General features: G+C 38.5%; 3 protein-coding genes across 9 annotated transcripts in view; 2 read left to right on the top strand and 1 right to left on the bottom strand.

Annotated features, from left to right (window-relative positions):
* The window catches only part of KIF2A (kinesin family member 2A), a 56,789-nt gene extending 51,236 nt beyond the window's left edge, over positions 1-5,553 (top strand). For all 7 annotated transcript variants that reach the window (XM_026865719.1, XM_026865724.1, XM_026865720.1 and 4 more), the window contains 3 exons: positions 393-494; positions 2,743-2,878; positions 4,405-5,553. In XM_026865719.1, coding sequence (XP_026721520.1) covers positions 393-494; positions 2,743-2,878; positions 4,405-4,490 — 324 coding nt within the window. In that variant the 3' untranslated portion in view covers positions 4,491-5,553. The remainder of the gene's footprint in view (positions 1-392; positions 495-2,742; positions 2,879-4,404) is intronic.
* IPO11 (importin 11) overlaps positions 1-13,465 on the top strand; it is a 333,704-nt gene that overhangs the window by 213,793 nt on the left and 106,446 nt on the right. The window lies entirely within an intron of this gene.
* DIMT1 (DIM1 dimethyladenosine transferase 1 homolog) lies at positions 5,474-12,877 on the bottom strand. Its single transcript, XM_026865727.1, has 10 exons — positions 12,787-12,877; positions 12,348-12,409; positions 12,146-12,239; positions 12,010-12,056; positions 11,053-11,180; positions 10,852-10,944; positions 10,021-10,085; positions 9,666-9,729; positions 9,062-9,168; positions 5,474-8,328 (listed from the first exon to the last, which is right to left on the bottom strand). Exons 3-10 carry the CDS (start codon positions 12,172-12,174, stop codon positions 8,286-8,288), a joined length of 576 nt encoding a protein of 191 aa, XP_026721528.1. The 5' UTR covers positions 12,175-12,239; positions 12,348-12,409; positions 12,787-12,877; the 3' UTR covers positions 5,474-8,285.

The following is a 13,465-nucleotide window of genomic DNA, read 5'->3' as shown; positions in this document are numbered from 1 at the left end:
TGTTATGATACGCACAACAAAAAGCCCTGACAGAAAACCAGAGTTAGGCATTAAAACCTGCTGGAAATTAGCATTCTTCCCTTGTGACATCCTCTTCCCACTATTTTAACTTTTTTTTTTTTTTAATGTAGAATATTCCATTTTCCGGTATTCACTAGGATTAGTGGCTGGAAATTTTTAGTGAATATGAATTAAATTTAACTCTGAACTTTTTAAATTTATTGCCCTCTCCACTCATTTCTTGAGATTTTCTCGTTGGAAGTACTAAATTCTATTTTTGACAGGTTCTGCTTTATGCATATTTGTGTTCCTTGATGAGATGGATCACATTCAGTTTATTTTCTATAGCCACAGTTCTTTCTAGACTAACAAGTGTTAATTATTGTTTCTAGGAAGAGGAAGTTTCTCCGCAGTTGTTTACTTTCCATGAAGCTGTGTCACAAATGGTAGAAATGGAAGAGCAAGTAGTAGAAGGCCACAGGGCTGTCTTCCAGGTAAAAGATGGAGGTCTGGTTTGTTTTATCCCAATCTAGGAATTAAGGTTTTCCCACTGTAAGTGCATGTTGAAGAGGCAGGATATCATCTGGTCATTCTGCTGCTGTCGGGAGATTTCTAAATTGTTTTATTATGCGAAGCCTACTGTAGCAAACAAATAGGGACAGAGCCCATAATGATTAATCTTTGTCCCCATGATGAAAGAGAAGCATATTGTGATATCATCCCAGGAATTTAGTAAAATTTTCCTTCTCAACAAACATTACTAAATAGACTGTGTTCATTGTAAGAAGAGTAGTTGTTCTCTTTTTACTATTCTTACTGTATTTTCTGTTGTATTCCTTTTCCAGCATTAATGGTTTTTTTCCTAGTTGTAGGGAGTTTGTTCAGATGGGTCTTGAAATTTTCAATTTCACTGTCTAACCTATGTCAACATACCTATGCCAAAGCTGGCAATTAATAGTAATGTCTTTATCAGCACCATTTCTGTTTGGTCTCGTCCCTCTAAGGTACTGCAGTACTCCCTCCAAGTATCTCATTGGCATACCCTTTTGTGACGTCTGCCTCTGAGATACCAAGATCTAGAATAGACACACACATTTCTAACTGCCTGTTTACTTCCTTTTTACAGATACATAAAGGTTTTCAATAGCTATTAGTCAGGGTCTGTGAAAGCTATTAGTGTAATGCTGGTCAGTGCCATGGAGCCTTTTACATTCATGAAATAAATTGTAGTAATGAGTTACTAGTTTTCAGATGGAAATGTGAGTTGCTTCTGTTCATAACCTCCAGGGAGGCTGTCTGTTTGGCACATTTGCTGCAAGAGAACAGCAGAGCATTAAACCTTTAGGGAGTACACACATTTCCTCAATTTAGGTATCTTAGTGGAACACTGATGTGTGTTTGTAATACAGTAGGATGCTAAACTACACGTTTTACAACAGATGTATAGAGATTCAGTTCTTATGAAAAACATTAGCCCTGAAGTAAAACATGCAGAAGTGTAGTCATACGCCATAGCTGCGTCCTAATGCTTGCAACTTCTGGAGGGACAAGCTGCATTAGTTTAAGCTGTTACTGCCTCTGTGTGTCTGTCCTTCTGCTGGAGATTACTCTTCCACCCAGCAGTCACTGGAAGGAAATGTGGCTGAGTCTCAGCTCCCTTTGTTTGCAGCACAGCTTGTTAGTTCATGTTGTGGGTGGAGGTGGGCTGCACCAATACAAAGCCTACCAACTGTACCAGGCAGAAGTTGTCTTCTATCAGCTCTCTCCTGGAAGCTGCTAATACAAAACATCCTTTCCAAACAAAAATGTATGCAATAGATCAAGGGAATGAATCATGCTATAGAGGATTCGTCTTCCTTTGTGTCTTGATGTACAAGTTTATATTAGCTGAGATGAACCCTATCGCAGTGTGAGCTCCATCTGTCCTGACCAAATCCCCCGTACATGGGTTTGAACTATACTTTCAATATTACTTGGGCTACTGAGCACAGAGGGAAAGACTTACTTTTAGTACTTCAAGCCCAGCATGCCTAGAACTGTCAGCTGCTTTCTTTTTCTAAATCAAAGCATTTCCAATGGGATCAGTTCTCCTGATCACAGCTTTGCATGGTTCTGTCAGCTTTAAGCTTTGGTTGCATTCTTTTTTGCCGCAAGATTTTTTTTCCTCTTTTCTTTTTTGGTAATTGGAGTGCAAGCATGCCCAAGAGGCTGCTGTAACCAACCTTTACTCTTACCTATCTGAGGAGTTAGCTCATGCAATAGTGAGCTTAAAATAGATCTTCTTTTACACAGCTTCTCTCAAAACTGGTTTTCATTATGGACAGAATTATCTTGGCTCCTTGACTGTACTAAAGACGCTATGATTATAGTCAGTGGTAACCAGCCCATACTTAAATTGAAGCCTAACTTCAAAGTTTGATACTCACCTAAGGGGACATAACTATGAGATAAAGTTCTGTTCTCTGAGTTTTGTGGCTTTGCAACCACCTAATGTTCTGAACTTGAAGAGAACTGGGGTAGCTGGAGTTTACCTGTTGCTGGTATGACCACTGGAATTAAGAAACAATGTATACAACATACAATTTTGCCGACACAGGAATAAGGTTTAATCTTAGGATTGCAATGTTATATTGAGATGATGAGACAGTAGAAGTGTGGTCATCTTGAGAAAATGTCGGATTCAGCTCTTTGTCTTGAAACTTTGCTAATGTATTTATTTGGGGTTTTTAAACTTTTACCTAGGAAACTATTAGATGGCTGGAAGATGAGAAAGCTCTTATTGAGATGACAGAAGAAGTAGACTATGATGTGGATTCTTACGCTACCCAACTTGAAGCAATTCTAGAGCAAAAACTTGACATTCTGACAGAACTCAGAGGTAGATTGATTTTAATCACTTCTGTACGTATTATTAGCAGTGTGTTTTCATGTGTCATGGAGACTTGCAGTAATAATGAGGAAAAAAAAAGTGTGGTTATGTTCTTTCTTAAGAGTGGCATTGAGCTACAAGTAGCTTGATTGGTAGCTTACTTTTTTCTTCAGCAGCCTTTCTGTCTGAATTTTGTCAGCCTTTCTTTGTTGAAAAACAAACTACAGATCATTCTTAGTGACCAAATTTGACGACTCCTCTTCTAAAATCAGCTTGTCAGCTTGGTACCACATGGAGATGAATTTTTCATTTTAGTTTCTAGCACTATTCGGACTTCAGGAGACATGCTATACTGGTAAAAATTCAAGGGTGGAGTTGGGGGCTGAGGGGTGGGGTGTTTTCCATCTGTGTTGGAAGATTCTTAAGATAAAATCTTAGTTTTATTGTCTGTGTATCTGCTGTAAGTTAGAAGAATTCATGAAGTAAACCAGACGTGGCTTGCTTGCCTTGCACCAGTATACTTTAACAAAGAATTGAAGGTACATTCCTTTACTTTTTATGAATGATGGCTTCCTCTTCAGAATACAGTTTGAGACACCAGCAGTGAAAAAAGACATTTTACGTGAAACTTGGCTCTTTGAAAACTTACTAGATACTGCCTTTGAAACAAGCTACTGGAGGTAAAGGCTATTTAAGAGATGCTTGCATCTTTACAGGCAGCTTGACACATATATAGTTTTACAGGAGGAAGAACTGTTAAGTCAAAAATTCTTTCTCCCAGCATCTTCTGTGTTCTGCTCATGGCATGTAACGGTCACTGAATATTTCAGCTTTTATTCCAGTCACTCTGGGAGTGACATCTTCATGCTGCCATTTTGGTTTATTTCTTCCCATTCTTGGGCATACTACTGGGGAATGGAGAGGGACAGGAATAGAAAAATGAAAGGATGCCCACACTTCCTTTCTCAGGCTTCTCCCATTCTTGGTATAGTTATGATAAAACCAAATGAATGATGCATTTATCTATTTATGTTGAGTAACTAACAAAATTTAATCACAAATGCTTTTCACATTCATAGAGAAACAGGGGGGAGTAGAATTTACTCTACAGGTTTTAAAATGTACAGAAGTGACTGATTGTACACTCAATACAATTCTTAGAGGCATATAAAATTGTTTGGAAGGCAATGGAAAGGAAAAGGATATATGTGGTGTGTATCTGCCAATACTCTTTAAGTTAGAAGCAGAATTGAAGTGTGAACAGGTTACATGCTGGGAATGCAATTGCGCAGTTTCCAAACCTACCCTGCCTAGAGACAGGGGCAGCATCTGAGAAGGGACTAAGTTGCTAAGCAACTTGTTTGTATGGTGAGTATTGAATTTATGCTTATTTCTATCCTCTTGTGGTTTCTAGTGTCAGCTATTTTTGTTCATTGTGCATTAGGGCTGGGAAGTGGAGCATCAGGGCTTAGTTTCAAGATCTGTGTTGAGCACGGACGGACGTATCAGCACTCATTCTCTCTTTTTCATTAAAGATAAAGTGAAATCTTTCCGGGCAGCTCTACAAGAGGAGGAACAGGCCAGTAAACAGATCAACCCGAAAAGACCACGTGCCCTTTGAAATGGGCCTTTGCTGCTAAAAGAATCCACGAACCCATACTGCTGTAGCACACATTTGTTACAAAACCCAGTGGCCGTAAGAACTCAACTACTTGAAAGTGTAAAAATGTTAGAAATGTCTGTGGAAATGTCCTGTTTCTTATTCCTGAATGGCATTTTCAGTTTTGTGTGAAATGCTCCTATGTCTACAAAATGCTTCTAGACCAGACAGCACAACCATGCGGGTTTGGAAATAGTTGCCATGTTTTACATAATGAAGTAAAACTGTGGCCATTAAAAGGTCACAGTATATCCTTTTGTTCAGTTCTGTTCAGTTTTTATTACAAAGACCAGCTGTGCTGTTTTAAATTGTGTTTGCGTGCATGCACACCTCACTAGTGGTTGTACATAACTTCTCCTCTACCGACAGCTGTGCTTACCTCTTCCCATTCTGTGCCTTGATGAAGGCTACGTAACCCTAAACATCCTTTCTGAAGCACAGTGTTAATAAAACAACATTCCTTATTTGTCAAGATAAATTACTTTTAGTATGTGTACATTTTTAATGTGTTGAGACCTCATTTTTGGTGGCTAGTTTAATCTCACAAGGATGTGCCATATCATTGAGCAGGAACTGCAAGAGCTGTTAAGAGTGGACAAACAGCTGGACACTGCATCCTCCTTATCTAGATTTATTTGACTACCATAAGGAATGGTTATATAATTTTACCATTTTTCTCTGTAATTAAAAAGAAAAAAAAGAAAAAAAAAAAAGAAAAAAACAAAGAAAAAAACGAAAAAATACAAACTAGTTGATGTATAATAAAGGGTAATGTTGAAGTACTGAGGAGAATTGTATCTTAGGATAATGCAGATATACAGTATGTGGTATGGTGTGATAATGCTGTCAAAGTAAAGGTACGAACTGACCTCTGCATATGTATAGAATAACTGTAAAAGTTTGGGGATAAAACTAAATACTTAATGGCCTTTCATATACTGTTAAAATTTGGCTTTTGATGCATGACACACTTACATGTACATTAACAGTAGCTTGCAGGTAGTTTAAGTAGCTCTGTTGCTTTTAAAAAAAAGTAGCTAATACCTATTTTTCCCTTTGTACAATGCCAGCACCTGAGAAGTGGGTGAAATTGCATCATTTGAGGATTTTGCACAATATTTCTACCTAGCATTAATAGAAATCCCATAAATACCTGAATTTTCACAAATGGTGTCATGTGTATCAGCACTTTTTAGGTGGTGGCACTCAAGTTATTTTTGCAAGTTAATATCCAGAAAAGACTGACTTTTCATGTAAGAACTTGTTGTCAAATGAAGACTTGTAGACCTCTCTAGGAGTTCTCCCTGTTTCCAGGAGTTCCTATCAGAAGACTTTCCCTTGGAACTGTTCAAAAATTACTTTTAGAATACAAGCCTGTTTGTTTGTGCCAGGCCTGGAGGGAAATAAAGGGAAGGCAATGAAAAGAGAGTTAAATGAGCCCAGAATTCTTGTGGTGTTTAATGTTTGTTTCTCCCATAGGAAGGTAGGCTATGGGAAGCTGTTGTCGCATCATGGTTAAAAATCCTCCTGTGTGTAAACATGAAAACTGAAACAACAATGTAGATTTTACATAATGTGTTTAATAAATAAAGCTATTAAATGAATTACAGATGAGAAGTTGCATCTATGAAAGCTCTGTTGTGCTCTGGGAAGGGTTTCACTTTGTAAGCACACCAGCGTTACGCTTTTGAAAAGGTTTCTGTTTTCCGAATGAGTATTTACTTCTGTCATGTAGGTTCCCCAGAGCACTTGTCCTGACTTTAGTTTTGCAGCAGGTCTTTGTAAAGAAACATGACATCTTTCTGAGCCTTTGTTCCAGACTGTCATCCATCAGTTAAAAAGAAAAAATGAATGAAACAGAAGACAGCAGCATTTGTTAGCAGGTGGTAGTACAGGTTATTGTAGAATACCAGAGGATTTCTCTGAAGCTGCTCTAGAGAAATCTTTGTTTCTAAAAAGCCTCTGATGACTGAGACATCCTACCTGCAAAACAGTGGCCTCCCTACTCTTCCTACATAAAAGCCTAGAGCAACAACCAGGTTGTGGTTTACAGCGGGTGCCAAAGAGGACAGAGGCAGTAGTATTTCAGCAGCTTTTTACTAAGCCTTGTAAATGATGTGTCTGTCAGGTAGCAGATGCAAACTGGAATTGTCTACTGTGGGGAGACTGTTAAGAGAGTCTTTGTGGCAAAGCCCCCTGTAAAGGTCAGGTCTACAGAGAGTGAAGGAGTGAGAATCAAAATAAAACTGCTACAGCTGGTTACAGCACTGGAATTCCTGTAGCCCATTGTTGTGATGGACTGGAATAACTTGAACAGGACTCAAGACAAGCTTCTCCTGATTCCTGTCTGGTAAAACAAAAGCATTGAGGAAGTGTGACTGTGACACAGAACTCCAGCACCTGCTCCTTCTGTAATAGTCTGAGCATATCGCTGTGGCTACTTACCTCACTCATAAATTGGTTCTACATACAGTGAAACAGCACTGGAATTATTAAATTATAAAATAACTGAGCAACCCAGTTTCCCAAACAAGCTCTCAATGCCTGCAAATTCAAGTGCATATTTCTGTACATGCTTCTAAATCTATGACTTTTAGAAGACTTGATGCTGGATATATAGAAAATGAAGTTATAGAGGAGTTTTTTCTTTTTCTGCCATCATCTCCATTTACTGTGGTCTTACTGAAAGTAATATGCTATATATGGAAAAAATTACTTAGGGTAGTTAATAGAGAGTCATGCCTTCACCCTTGCATGATGCTACAGTTAGTTAATAGTTACCTGTTTTCCTGAATCAGAAGACAGACCAAAGTGGATTTTTCTTTTGACAGCTGCTATGCAGAGTTAATGCAAGCCTCCTTGGGAAAACTCTGCCTTGTCCTTAATAACAAACATACATAATCTAAACTATATTAAGACACTTCTGTCAGGACACAGGCATGCAGTGCTCTAAAACTCACTGAAAGCTTTGATCTATGCTCAGATTTGTTCTTGCCTTGAAGGGTGATGTTTTCTTGTAAAAACAGCTGCCTGAATTTACAGTTGACAGAAAAACCCCTTCTGTCTCTGCTTATGAGTGGCAGCCCTTTGGGAGTTTTCTGCTGGTTCCTACAGTGGTCTGATGACAGTAAATAGGGGTTAAAGGAAATTACACTGGTAGTTTCAGGTGCCTCAGTGGTTTTGTATGTTATACCAAGCCCTCAAGATAAGTGCTCTTGTTACTGAGAAACAGTTACTGGGATTTCTCCAAGAGCAGCAGATTATTAACAGACTTGGAATGTGGGTAGCTACCAGAGGACAAATGGAAGAGACAGACAATTCAAATCAAAAGCATTTAAATACTCTTTCATACAAACAAAAATCCCAGATAAATGGAATGACTACAACTTTTGTTGCCCAGACCAAATTTCTGGGTTGTACTGAATATATGTGTAAGAATATACTGAGGTGAAGTCCATGATCAGAGAACAATCATAGATTTCAATTATGACCGTATCAGTCCATGTTATTTGGTATATTTAAAAATACACTGAGATATGGAAGTCCAGCACTTCAGTTGTGAAAGAAGTTATCACTTAAAATACAGAGCAGCAGCTATCTGTGATAAAATTGCATATAAGGTTTCAGTAAGAACCAGAGTACGTATGCTGCATTCTGCTCATTGCTTTTGTGAGAACTTGTCCCATTGCAGCCACTCTGGCTTAGGTAAGACTTTGGTGACAAAATACAAAACACCTTTCATTCTTCTAGTGGAATCTATGAGAAATGGATGCCTTCTGAATTGAAGCCATGCAGCAGTCTGAAAAAGTGAAATATCTGTGTTACCATTTATACTTCAGCTTAAGGCATTTCTGAGACATGCTAGCTGGCAAAGAACACAGGAAAATAGCATGAAAGCAGCCACCGCTGTTCAACTGCCATAAAGAATTGTTACAGATCTTAAAGTAGAAGTTAGCAAATTTGCCATTTTAGAGGTGCAGGTGTATTTTCAGCACAGTTAGTTAATTGCATCCTACCAGGTTTACTGCATTTCTGTAAAGGGCAGTAACTCTATGAATTGTCACACTGAGAAACAGCTAGGAATTTTTACCTTAAACTGGGAGAGGATTCATGTTGTTCACTCAAATTAACTGACCAAGAGCAGAATATAGTAATTACTCCAATTTCCAAATCGTGCTATAGACTACAGTCTAATCCTCAAGACAAAGAAGGACTATGTAAATCTCCAGGGAAATTACAATTTGATTACTAAAGCCATTTTTAGAGGAGAGATAGAGGGGTCTAGTACACAAACAGCAGAAATGGGGATCTTTAGCTAGTTGTTTCTCAATACTGTAAGCAGCAGTTAAAATACAAAGTTTTAAGTGTTCATTCATGCTCAGGACTAGAAGCAAGGAGTGCCTGGTTTTGAGAGGAAAACAGTTAGTACTATTCCTGTGTAACCCAGTATTAATCTGTGCTGCACAGGGACAGATGCAGGTAGAATTTGAAAAAGCTTAAAAGGAAGATAAATAAAGAGGGAAAAAAAATACCTAATGAAATCATCTATATCCATTGAACGAGCTCGTTTTTCAGAGTAACCTGTATTTTTTAGGACTGTCTGTATTTTCTGTGCAATTTTGAAGTTTTCGGGTATTTCCTGTCAATAGAAAGTAAGATACAAATTAATTCTCTATTCATAGCATAGAGAAAGGTTCATTTAAATCATTTATTCTTTCACTGCTTTTAGAAGTTCTTGTTTGACATGAAGTTGTCTTTTTTCTTGCATGGATTATTGAATTCTTCTGTTATTGCATCTGAATCTTTGTACCTGAGCTCATTCACTGTAAATGAATCACAAGAGCATTGCTAAGAAGACATAAGTTTTCTTCCTAGATTGTCAGATTTACTAGTAAAAGTCCTTGGGACATGTACTGCCAATATAGTACTAACATACTCATCTTTCAGCTTTTTCACTGTCATTAAGTGACTCTTTTACAATTTTCTCTAAGAGGGAAGTTCCTTCCTCCCTCAAACTCTCTCAGAAAAACTTTTAACATGTTAAGCTTTTCTGTGTTGATTTTTTACTCTTACAAGAAAGTCAGTATGCAGGTCAATACAAAGAAACAGAATTTAATATATTAAAAAGGAACTTACTGTATTATGTAAGGAACAATGAATTCGGTAATTATGGTCCAGCAACTGCTCTACAGCACTTGACCTGAAAGAAATACAAGTTTAGAATGAAGACTGATCTTTCACTCATTTTTTTGGCTGAACTGCTTATTCACCTTCACTATAAGAAACTGTAATGACTACACGGAGCTGTTCTTTTTAAACAATTGCCTAGTTTTCTTCTAAAAGAAAAAACTTGTGACCTCAGCATAAATCTTCCATCGTGGTTTATCCCAGATTGTCCTGGCATGCATGTAACACTGCTATGCATTTGCACAAAAGAAATGGTTAACCCTCAAACTTTTGAGAAAATTAACCTTTAGCAGAAGTTACTTACTTAAATGCTGCAGAGAGTGTCTTGTTTTTCCTAACAAAGGCTATCCTTACCAGACCATCCCACTCCTGAAATGAAAAATTTGAGAATTTACAGAAAGGAACACACAGCCACTATTAACAAGAACAATCACTACTGACAATTTCACAATATTGAACACAAAGAAACAATCTGTCAGGAAAATACCTTTCTCAAGAATACAAAAACAGTCCTGTCTTGGACAAAGCAATACAAATGGAGGAGAAAATACCTCACCCACAAAACTTTTGAATTGTTCTTTTTCGTGTCTAGACGCTACTGGACAGATCTTGCGTGCTGAGAAGGCAGGCACTTGAAGAAAATCCAGCTAACCTTGGGCAAAGCTGAAAGGGTCTTGAAGATCAAAGTGGTTTAAAAACTAACTTTAAGAATACTATTATGTAACATCTGTCTTCTGAGATGATACATACTCATTTGAAAATAAGGCTTCTCATAGATACCCCTTTAATCATAACCCACAAAGTCATCAAGCCAGAACAGTCTCTGGGAGATATAAACCATGATGAAAGGGACATTATTACTAGCAACTCTCCCACTGAGATTGGAGATGGTACCTCTATCTCGTCACACATACTGCAAGCAAAGCTGCACCAACAGATGGTGGCATGTTCAGGTAACATCCTAATGCAAGGTGGATCAATAAAGGAATGAGTACTTTGGAATTACATAAATGCCAATGAGTAGCTGGTACTTATGAGTGAAAACAGCACACAGAACTGAGCAGTAAGTGAAAAGAAAAATTAAATTAGGCATTACTGCTAGTATGTTATTGTTATAAGTGTATACGATGCTAACCTGAAAGTTGATAGGTGGTGGTGGGTTCTTTGGCTCTATTCTGACAACACTGGATTCAACTTTGGGAGGAGGCCTGAAGTTGTTCTTTCCAACCTGTTAGTCAGAAGTCAGGCAGCTGTATGAGTAAGCAGCAAATCCTCACATTCCTAGAAACATTCTTCTATCTTTGATAGCTCTGTCAGCTAATGCAGAATAAGATACCTTCATCAGATGGTCGACTCGAGCTAGTAACTGAGTATTAATAGAGAGTCTGCAGTATAGTTTAGTTCCTGGTTTTGCAACCAGACGAAGTGCAAATTCCCTTTGAAACATAAGTATTGCACACCTGAGAAAAACAGAAATGAGAAAATGAATTCTAAGTAATCAATTTTTACATCAAAAGCCAACCAACACTCTTGGAAAACACAGGATTTGCCTCAATGCTCAGAAATTATGTCTGTCACAAACTCTGCCTTAACTAGCTCAGAGTGTGTTACAAAAAAAAACCAAAAAACAACACAAAACTTGGTTAAACCATCTAAATCTCCTTAAAGCTACAACAGAATTTGATTCTTTATACTGCTAACTGGATCAGGATCAAAGAGACAGAAGCTCATCTGAGTTATGTGCCTGACTAACAAATCATTTTGAGGAATTCTATGATGAGTCCTTCAAACTCTCTAGCTCCAAAAACTGACCCATAATGTCACTAACATTAGTACTTCAGTGAGAAAAATAAAGAACTGCTGACACACTGAACAACACGCAGAAGTACCTGGGCTGTTAGTATTTTTAGACCGGACAACAGGAAGTGCCTTGGATTTGATCCTACCAGTGCCACCATTCCTTTATCAGGTGGGAAGGCATTTGAAATGCTATTATGCCCTACTTATGCCTGGAATAACCATTAAGTTATAAAACAAGTGTGAAGAGGTGCAACTCCTTTTTTCATCAGCCAGACATTCACTGATGCCAAGACTAAACTTTCTTCTCATGCTTAACAGACTGACATAAACTAATTTCAATGCTCTGGCAGGTTGTAGATTACAGACAAATTTTGTTCTGGCTCTGATCCATCAAACTGATATTTTAAGAACTAAAAAAAAAATGGTTTGGGCTATTTTTAAAACATTTTTTTTTCTATCAGGTCATACAGAGCTCTGTTCTTCCACGTACCTGAAAAAAGGTCTATGAAGCAACAACTTGAAAACAAAAGGTGAAGAAATCTGAGGAAAAGAGTACTAGTGTTAGTACAATTTCTGGGCAATTATAATTTAAAAAGAAAGAGGGTTTTGCCATGCTGTTTAGCCCATACCTGGTAAGGCAAGTTAGCCACACATGCATCAAAAAATGGTAAGTCTGTCTTCAGGATATCTCCAACCTTGATTTCCAGTTTGTTTGCCAGACACCTGGGGGAAAATACACTGTGGTTATCCTCAGAGAAGCATGTTGCCCAAGCTTTTGCCAAAGCAGCTCTGCTTCTTTAAGCACTCGCAATTTCTGGAGTTGATACTCACGTGCCCTGGACTCTCTTCTGAAGCTCACCAACAAGTCTAGGGTCAATTTCACAAGCAATAACCTGAAAACAAAGTATGTATTTGCAATTTTGTACAACTTCTCCTAACTGGGATTATAATTTCAATTATCAAAAAACCTCCATCTCTATTGCTACAGATTTAAATAACTCTTAAAAATTCCCTAGTAAACTATGCACGTTCCTTCCTCCAACAAAACATGCAAGCCTTACCATATAAAGGGATAACAGCAATATAGCTTGACAAAACCACACAAGATTTACATGAACAGCTAAAAACTCATTGGAATTATGCAAACGTTAAGAAAAACATCCACAGAGTAATTCTGCTTACTGGAATCAAGCAGATTAAGCTCCTTCTGTTAGGCTTAGTCTAAGACACAATGTGGTTAGAGCTTGGGAAGCTGCATGGAAATGCGCACTTACTTTTTTGACTTTCTCTAACATCTTTACTGTCAGGTTACCAGTTCCCGGGCCTACTTCCAGAATGACATCTGTGCGTCGCAGGGCAGCCTAAGAACAAATAGGTTATATTTCTAGAATGACTTTTAAATTAATTTGAATTTTTATTAAATTAATTAATTTGAAAGAAAAACGTATGTGCAGCTCAGTACATCGCTGAGATCAGCTAGCAGAGGCATGTGTCTGCCGCTTAGAAAGGGATGAGAGGAAAATGCTGAGAACAGGAATGTCTTAAAGCTACTTTACGAAAGATATTTGGCCAAGTATGGAAAAATAAGCAAGCGGCCATATTCTTGAAAAATCAATCAACATCAAGGCAATGAGTGCTGTACAGAAAGAAGGAAGGTCCCTCCTCAACCAGAGAAAGGCCACAGTCAGGAGAGAGGGCCGTGCAGGGGAAACGCCTTCCCAGAGAACTTTCAGCCAGCTCTGCCCGGTGCAGCGGGGCCGATGCTGCGGCGCTGGGCCCTGCCGCCGCTCCCGCTCAGCCGCCGCCTCCCCAGCGGCGCTCCCCGCTCTGCCAGCCACCTTCTCCACGATGCTGTTGACGACGAGCGGGTTCTTCAAGATGTGCTGGCCGGCCCCGGTGTTGAAGAGGATGCCTAGGGCAGAGAGCGCGGCGTTACTCTAGCGACGAGC

The sequence above is a fragment of the Athene cunicularia genome, assembly GCF_003259725.1.
Source record: "Athene cunicularia isolate RWA chromosome Z unlocalized genomic scaffold, athCun1 chrZ_part1, whole genome shotgun sequence".
Taxonomy (NCBI): domain Eukaryota; kingdom Metazoa; phylum Chordata; class Aves; order Strigiformes; family Strigidae; genus Athene; species Athene cunicularia.
Note: the sequence above shows the minus strand (reverse complement) of the source record. Positions and strands in the feature narration are given on the sequence as shown.

Excerpts from the sequence above, each read along its gene's own strand:
- DIMT1 (XM_026865727.1), bottom strand. The coding sequence starts at position 12,174 with ATGCATGTGTGGCTAACTTGCCTTACCAG. Across the intron at positions 9,730-10,020 it reads ACACTCTCTGCAGCATTTAA|GTCAAGTGCTGTAGAGCAGT; the intron begins GTAAGTAACTTC and ends TATTTCTTTCAG. Across the intron at positions 8,329-9,061 it reads GATATAGATGATTTCATTAG|ACTGCTGCATGGCTTCAATT; the intron begins GTATTTTTTTTC and ends TCACTTTTTCAG.